Raw genomic sequence first — 8,758 nt, forward strand, 5'->3', positions numbered from 1 at the left:
TTAGTTATTTCTCTGGTCCTTCTCCGACAGCTGTTGCCAGTAAGCCATGTAAAACATGACTAAAAAATTAATCGGGATCTGTGTAAAGCATTTCCTCGTGTTCTCACACGGGGCCAATAAATCTGCTTTACAGGTTCACTGGCTCAAATTTGTCACATTTCGTTGAGGTGAGGCTAAACTAAACTGGAACATATTTTGGGTGATCACTGGAGGACTTGGCAGGCAGATCGACTTATGTGGGTCATGAATAACAAATGGATTCTATGCGAACCATCAAAAAGCAGTGAGACAGCATTTCGTTTAGCCCATAGGTCATAACTTGGATGATACCCTTATCTCCACTTGCTTCAAGTGTAAAAAATGCATTTTAGCTTTTAACACTCACATCTCACACACGTCATTGACAACCTTGGATCTTTAACCGTCTTGAAATCATGAATCACTGCACAGGAAAGTTTAAAAACGCCTTGTTTTTCAAGAACAATAGAGCTGATTTGTGACTACGGGGTTCGGTGAAATGACAGACGACTGCTTATCCACAATGCTGTAAAAGGATAACATGTTCATATGAAAGGTAGGGCTGCTACTCTCATCATCATTATAGCATGAATCATTGGTTAATGTATCATTGAACTATGGAAATACCTTTTTAAAATAGTGAAAAATGCCACGCAATTTCCCAAAGCCTAAGATATTGAATACACTGATAAAACCGATAAAAGCATCATTTTTTTAAGTTTATGAAGTTATCAGAAAATGTTCATTGATGATAAAAAACAAAATTGATCAATTATAGAATTTTATAGATTAATATTCTGTCATTCCAGGAATTCTATAAAAGTAATTTCCATCCTCAAAAGTGACACTATGTTGCTTTTGTAAAAAGAAACATAATCATCTTTAAAAAGTTGAATTCATAAGCAATAAAGTACTCCACATAATGAATGTAACAATGCAGCATTATGCCGGATAGGTGAGGTTTTCTATGGAGCGGCTGCAGTCATTTGTGTTGCACCAACTCAGTAGAGTACAAGCTGACCCAGTAAAGCTCCCACCACAGTACAGAACATTTGGACATGTGCAGTCAATAGGACTTGATAACAAAAAAAAAAAAAAAAAACGTCTCTTACAACTTTGCTTGTGCGAACGGACAAAGGGATGTGGCGAGACAGAGAAAATGTAGTGAGAGTGAAAGTAGTGGAGGGTGGGGTTTGGTTTCACCGCTCAATAGATTCATCATGCATGGCTAGTTTTTCTGGCCACCAGCTCGTACACGGGGGGAGAGCGGGCTCCGTCTCCTCTCAGCTATGGGCTCTTCTGGAGGATGGATGCTCTGGACCCTGTGTGCATGTTTCACAGCTCTGGAGAATGGTGAGTAGACCTTCTTTAGGTTTGGACACAAATGCAGGGAGAGCATAGCGTTACGTTTATGTACACACTGCTGTGACTTCAAGAGTTTGAGGGATCTGCAAATAAATGCTGCTTCTGTTGTAAATACAGCGATGATGGACCTAATTTTAATCTTTAAGTAAAATGAGTAAAAAGCAGCCCTTTTAAAGTACTGCACATGTGTCTAATAGAGTTTGTTTTACTGAGTGATTGGAAAGTTTGCGTTGATTTACATGAGGAATGCTGTGTTGTTCCACTGAATCTGTGATCGGTTTGGCTCACCCTCAAAGCTGTCAAGTGTAATTAACAGATGAATATGCATGCTGCATTCCCAAACACACACACACACACACACACACACACACACACACACACACACACACACACACAAAAGGCCTGGGGATGACAGAGAGAGGGGGGGTTCATTATTTCAGTAATGAGGGAGGAGCGGGGCAGTCTGCACTGCACGTCAACAGAGAAACTAGGGTAGAAAGCAGAAAAAAACATGATGGAATTTAATAAATAGTAATTCATGTCTGTTTTTTTTGTGTGTCCCTTCCCCACTGTTTGAATCAACACAGTTGCACTCAGAGTGACCATGAGGGAATCCAGTCTCAAGGTGGTCCAAGGGGACGTCGTGGTCCTGCCCTGCTCCTTCTTCACTTCCAGCCCCCTCTCCAGACTCAACGTTATCTGGACTCTGGCTCCCTTCTCCAGTCCTGAGACCCCAATACAGGTCTGAATCCAACACCAACACACAGACGAGTGTTAAATATTATAGTATAGTATATAATATTTTCTGAAAGTTGATTGCTATTTATATATTTATTTAAAATCATTTCTAATTTTTAGGTGATCGTGTACGACCATGGGCAGGTGATTGAAGACCCCTCACTCATTGGAAGAGTGGGTTTTACAGGTAAGACCAGTGAAATCCTCTTTAGTGTTTTTTTTTTTATTTGCTTCTCAAGGACAGTTCTTAAAAATAATTATGTGTAATTTTATGATTTCATTAAAAAATGTAAAGGTAGAATTCATAAATTGAAGACGATGGGATGAAAACCAACTATTTTAATGCAAACCAACTGTAGGCATTCCCTGGAGTGCAGATATTGTCCTGAATGAGACGCGTGTGTCGGATGCTGGGACTTACCGCTGCATGGTCAATAACCCGCCAGAGACGGCAGATCCCGGCATAGGGGAGCTGGAGCTCAGTATTCTTGGTAAGCCTCACATATGGTCAAATTCTGTGAAAGTAAGCCAGTTCAATGGCACATCGGAAGCAATCACCTTAATATACTTTGAATTATATTTGTGTATACTCTTAGTCTAGTTAACAATTTCTTATTATGCTCTACACTACTAAATAAATATCTCAGAAAAAAAGTACTTGTAGAGACATGCGACCTGTTTTGTAGACATCAGGGGAAACTCATCCACTGCTTACTTTTGTAGCACCACCTTCGCTGCCCGTGTGCCAGTGGGATGATGATATTGTTATAGGAGGGAGTGTCACCCTGTCGTGCTCGGTGGCCGAGGGCGTTCCCACTCCAGACATCCGCTGGGATAAACTGAATCCAGAGGAGATCGCGCTTCCCGTTAACATGGAGGGTCAGTGCTACACACACACACACACACACACACACACACACACACACACACACACACACACACACGTGCACAGCTCATCATTTTGGTTGATGGTTAAACGGTTCAAATCAAAGCAGCAGAAGATAGGATAATCCAATTTTTAGTTCGCTAGAGCCTACACTTCCCATAATGCAACTGGACAACATGTTTAATTTGATCCCCCGGCTCCTAAATGCCCAAATCTTTCAAATCCTGCAGCTCCGACTTTTCATTGTAGGCCTACATTTAAAAAAAAAATGGTTTATGTCTCAAACCCAAGCCAAGACAACCCTGATGACATCACCTATGTATGACATCATCAGGTTTATTTAATTAAACTTGACAAAGCTCCCCCAGAACCAACTGTTTTTACTTGTATTCTTCTTCTCTGTTTGGTTCATTGCCATTGATGTGACAGTCTCTCTCTCTCTCTCTCTCTCTCTCTCTCTCTCTCTCTCTCTCTCTCTCTCTCTCTCTCAGGAGATCTGTCTGGCTCTGTCCAAATTGTCAACGTGTCATCGCAGACTTCTGGCTTGTATCGCTGCTCTGCCGCCAACCTCCTGGGAACAGAGAACTGCTACATTAACCTGTCCATCTACACTAGTAAGTCTTCATATATAATCCCCTCGGCCTTTCTTCAAAACAGCCACCTGAATGGGTTTTTCTTTTCACGGCGGACTGTGTCGTCTCTCTCTCCACAGCCCCAGACAGTTCCTCGGGCATACTGCAGGGGGTGCTACTCACCTTGTCCATGAGCCTGGTGCTGCTGGTGCTGATGGTGATTGTGCTCTGGCTCCATCGGACGGGCCAGGACAGGAGGTGGAGGGAGGGGAAGGATGAGGAGGAGGAGGAGTGTTACAATGAAATACGCTATACGCCGTCTCTGATGAAGCGCTCGTTTGTTTGATTTCTCAACATCATCGATGAAAAAGAAATGCTGTAAACCCAGGTATCGGACAAAAGACTTCCAGGACTCTTTGTTTCATCTAGATAATGGCTTTTTTTATGACCCAGCCAGTGCTCCTTGCATACTACTGTACTTGCTGTTCAACAACATACATTTTGAAATAAATGTCCACATTTTAAACGGGTGTGGTATTTTATTTACTTAAAGGGATCTGACTGTTCGACTGCATACTTTCAAGCTTTTTCCCAAAAGGCCATTAAACGTACATAATTAAAAACAGGGCACTCCGGATCCCCCGGCTTTAATCATTTCTCCTGAAATGCACCAGCAGACATGCCTCCATCTTTACATTTAGTACTCAGGCCCTACATCCAACTCAAATACCTTATCCTTAAATTTGTCAAATCTTAAAAATGTCAGTGAATCAGACACTTTTGAACAAATAGACACAACAAGATTTAGTTCACTATGGTTGAATCTAACCCTAACCCAACCCTAACCCAACCCTGACCACTAAACCTAACCCCAACCCTAACCCCACATTTTCCCCCAAAAAAGTCATACTCTAGCATGTCGAAAATTCACCAAAAAATAAGTCAAAATAAATTCATAAAAAATAATTTAAAAATATTATAAAGTCAGGAAAATCACTTGTATTGCTTGTCTCGCCAAGTCTGAGTGTAGTGAGTCCAAATCAGGCATAAAAAGCCAAGTTAAAAAAAAAAAAAAAGACAAAAAAATACTATTTATTGTCAGTTTTATATTTAAATATTACTCATAGAAACATCCTGTGAATCCAATATTGCTAATGATTGCAGATTTGTTTGACGAGATTACTAGGCTAAGGCCTAGGATTAGGGTTAGTGTTGGGGTTGGGGTTCGCTAATTCAGGATAGTCCAAAAAATCAAACTTAAAAAAATTAAATGAAAATTAAATCATGATTAATTAATTCAGGCTAAAGTCTCAAATTAGGGTTAGGGTTAGTGGGTTAGGCTTGGAGTTGGGGCTCGCTAATTCAGGATATGATCTCTTTGCCCCAGCCTATTCATTTAGTGGTGGCAGAAGTAAAAAAAATCAAACTTAAAAAAAATTAAATGAAAATTAAATCATAATAATTCAGGCTTAATTTTAATTTTAATTTAATTTTTTTAAGGTTGATTTTTTTTTACTTCTGCCACCACTAAATGTATAGGCTGGGGCAAAGAAATCATATATTGAATTTGTGAACCCCAACTCCAAGCCTAACCCACTAACCCTAACCCTAATTTCAAACTTTAGCCTTAATTAATTATTATTTATATTCTCCACATGTTGGTTTCATAAACAGCTCGTTCACTGACCGACTTGCAGTTCTAGCAGCTCCTCCTTCCTGTTTGACCGTTTGCTGTATTTACATTTCATTCATGGTTTTAGTTTTGTTTCTGTCAAACATTTGTGATATGATTTAAATAAATAAAAAATACAATTCAATTATCACTGTCCACACGCATTTATCAACACAATTCCAATTACTATATGTCTGCATGGAAGTAATTGTTAAATAAGCAAATGCAAATATCGTTTGTTTTCATGAACGACCAATGGTCGCTGGTTCAACTCCTGCTCAAAGGAAGGAAATTCCGTATTTGGATTACAATGGAAAACTCAAGCTATCTGTTAGTACCAACGTACATGCACTACATGTATCACAGTCACCACGATACTAATTTCGTCCTTCGATAGCTCAGTCGATAGAGCGGAGGGCTGTATGTTGATCAAATTATGTCACTGGTTGAACTCGAGGGATGGAATTTTCATTGGTTTACAATGGAAATATGGAGAATTCTGTTATCCTTAGGTTGTCCATGGTACGTCCAGTGTATGTACATTTTAAATAAGGGATTGACAAAGACCTTGCTAAAAAAAAAAGTCCATCCTTCGAGCTGGAGTTCAACCAGCGACCTAAGGAAGAACTTCCTTGGACAACCTTCAGTCCTCCGCTCTGTGTAAATATATATATTCAACATCCAAATAAATAAATAATTTATCTGTATTTCTGTATTAGAAAACACTACCCTGAAAATTCATTTCTTGCAACAGTCTGTGTGATGACCTCACAAATACTACTGCAGTCAAGCCAGCCGACACTTAAATCTCCGTGGTCAAGCCAGCTGACACTAAAATGGAAGTGCCCCCATATACTCAGATTGACGGTAGACGCATGCAGATTGCCCAGATCGGGAGCGAGCGTCGAACTTTACAAAGTTAGCGGAAGGAACCAAGAGCGATAACTTCCGGTTTCAAAATAAAAGCTAAACAAATCGTATATTATAAGAAGCAAATAACAACTTCCGGTTTAGAAATGAAGCCAAACAAATTGTATAAGAAGCAAATATATTTTTATATATGAATTTGAATTTTTATTATATTAATATTTTACTGTACCAATTAAGAGAAATTACGAACATAAATGTTCTACATCTTTACCAAATACGTAGATTTCTGAATATTTAAGGTGCTATAAAAATACTTTTCTCCATAATTATTCGTTAAATGTAGGACTTTGGTACAGTAAAAATGCTTGATTTTCAGTGTGTATGTAGTCAGAGATGTCCTCAACACAAATATATCAGTGTCATTCTGGAATTATTGAGAAAAGTATTCTTATAGCACCCCAAATATTCAGAAATCTACCTATTATTCGTTTAATGTAGGACTTTTACTTTGTAATTTCTCTTAATTGGTACATTAAAAATGCTTGATTTTCTGTATGTAGTCAGAGATGTCCACAACACAAATCAATCAGTGTCATTCTGGAATTATTGACAAAAGTGTTTTTATAGCACCCCAGACATTGATAAATTAACGTATTCTGTAAAAATGTAGGACATTTACTTTGTAATATACCTTAATTGGTACGGTAAAAATGCTTGATTTACAGTATATACGTAGTCTGAGATGTCCTGAACACAAATCTATCAGTCATTTTCTGAAAACATTTTAAATTATCTTTTCAGCAACACACACAATGAAGAATTTCCTCACAATTAAGTGCCAATTTCCTGTGAATTTATAAGAGACAGACGATATGTTTGTAGTTAATGTGAATAAAAATTCAAATTCATATATAAAAATATATTTGCTTCTTATACAATTTGTTTGGCTTCATTTTGAAACCGGAAGTTGTCGCTCTTGGTTCCTTCCGCTAACTTTGTAAAGTTCGACGCTCGCTCCCGATCTGGGCAATCTGCATGCGTCTACCGTCAATCTGAGTATATGGGGGCACTTCCATTTTAGTGTCGGCTGGCTTGACCGCAGTCTTCCGACGGCTATGTCAATGCCTAAAGGGGAGCCATGGCAATCAAAGGCTTTGTGTGTAGAAAATTGGGCCTCTTGTCCGGTCTCAGTTCTTCTTCCGGTTACATAACAACTGTATAATTGTAGTGTTTTGCAGCTGGGCCTCTCATCGGTGCACACAAGGGCTTACTTTGCACTATAAGGTCAGCGTTGAGTGTTCTCTGCATCTGGAGGAAATGTTTAGTTTTAGGTTTGTATCCATCGAGATTTATTTATCTGTTTGTTTTAAAAATCTCAAATTCACCTCAGCTGTTTCATTATAAATCACCAACTGACAAAAAGCGACCCTAACCCCAACCCTAACCCTAATCCTAACCCCAACTGGGTAACCCCCCCCCCAGCTGGGCCAGAGCTCCGGCTTTAACTGTCTGTGGAACGGCAGTGTTGCGGCTCATGGCCATACCGTCACCTGTTCATGATTGTAACATCTGAAATTAAAATATGGCCGATGGCCAGTCCGCCCCTTTTATTAAAAGGTGGGGGGGTCCCGTTCCCCCCTCAATATGGTGGCGATGCCCATGGTATTGGTAGCTAATTTAGGATTCAATCACTGATCAGCTATAAAAAAAAACAAACAATAAAACTCTGTACAATTGGGATGTTTCACTGGAATTCATTTCAGACGGAACATTCTGTTCTTATTAGAAAAGGAGGGTGTGTCTCTCCCATCTCTGGTCCCCCCCCCCCAGCTGCTCTATATAAATGGAGAGAATTTCCCTTCTTGCACTTCACTCCTTTTCCTCTGCTTGCAGTCTCTCTGGGGAAAGCACTCAAACCTGTAAGTATTCTATACTTTTATACCAATGAATCTGTGCTGTTGAAATTCAGTTTATTATTAGTGAATAAAACTTATTGTGGGTAAGTTTTTCCTATTAAAGGAAAAACTTTTCTTTTCCTTTTTTCTATGCATTTTTGTTTAGTATTTCTACAACACAAACTTTCTTTCTGTTGCAGAATCATGAGCAGGAACTACTTGTCCAAAAATGATGAGCTCCGCAGGGGAGACTTTCTGTTATCCAACAACAGGGAATACAAGGCTATCTTCCAAGTGAGTGACTCAGAATATTATTTACGTATCACGATGCATGACGCATGATGGTCTGTGTAAAAGTAAATTCTTCTGGTAACAGTGAAATGTCTCTTCTCCTGCAGGACGACGGTGACTTTGTCCTCTATGGCTGGAGGCCTTTGTGGGCTTCCGACACTCATGGATCTGACGGCGTCCGCGTGTGCATGCAGGCTGACTGCAACCTGGTCATGTACAACAAGGACGACGTCGCCAAGTGGCACACAGACAGCAGCAAAGAGAGCTGCAACATGTGCCGCCTCTACCTGACTGATGATGGCAAGCTGGTGGTGGACCGGGAATCTACCGAAATCTGGAGGGCCAAAAATAATAAGTGATTCATTGAAAGTCATGTTTGGGGGTCAGCTTGAGCTACCGGTGGACCGTCCAGCTGTGTGAGCTGAGATGTAATAAAAGCAAACATTTTCAC

The 8,758-nt window shown here is 39.8% G+C and overlaps 2 protein-coding genes across 3 annotated transcripts; both read left to right on the forward strand.

Moving 5' to 3' along the window:
* The first annotated feature begins 1,247 nt into the window (after positions 1-1,247).
* On the forward strand, positions 1,248-4,083 carry LOC311025896 (immunoglobulin superfamily member 11). 2 transcript variants are annotated; one of them, XM_084029049.1, is made up of 7 exons: positions 1,248-1,371; positions 1,971-2,125; positions 2,242-2,308; positions 2,499-2,612; positions 2,845-3,000; positions 3,499-3,621; positions 3,720-4,083. In XM_084029049.1, the coding sequence occupies exons 1-7, from the start codon at positions 1,308-1,310 to the stop codon at positions 3,923-3,925; spliced, it is 885 nt and encodes a 294-aa protein (XP_083885175.1). In that variant the 5' UTR covers positions 1,248-1,307; the 3' UTR covers positions 3,926-4,083. The 2 variants fall into 2 exon arrangements, with proteins under 2 accessions (XP_083885175.1, XP_083885174.1); XM_084029048.1 differs by having other exon boundaries at positions 2,481-2,612; positions 3,720-4,082.
* A 3,894-nt stretch (positions 4,084-7,977) lies between these two features.
* Positions 7,978-8,758, forward strand: LOC311025899 (B-type lectin plumieribetin-like). Its single transcript, XM_084029052.1, has 3 exons — positions 7,978-8,040; positions 8,217-8,310; positions 8,415-8,758. The coding sequence occupies exons 2-3, from the start codon at positions 8,221-8,223 to the stop codon at positions 8,664-8,666; spliced, it is 342 nt and encodes a 113-aa protein (XP_083885178.1). The 5' UTR covers positions 7,978-8,040; positions 8,217-8,220; the 3' UTR covers positions 8,667-8,758.

This window comes from Eutrigla gurnardus (assembly GCF_963514095.1).
Source record: "Eutrigla gurnardus genome assembly, chromosome: 15".
Classification (NCBI taxonomy): Eukaryota; Metazoa; Chordata; class Actinopteri; order Perciformes; family Triglidae; genus Eutrigla; species Eutrigla gurnardus.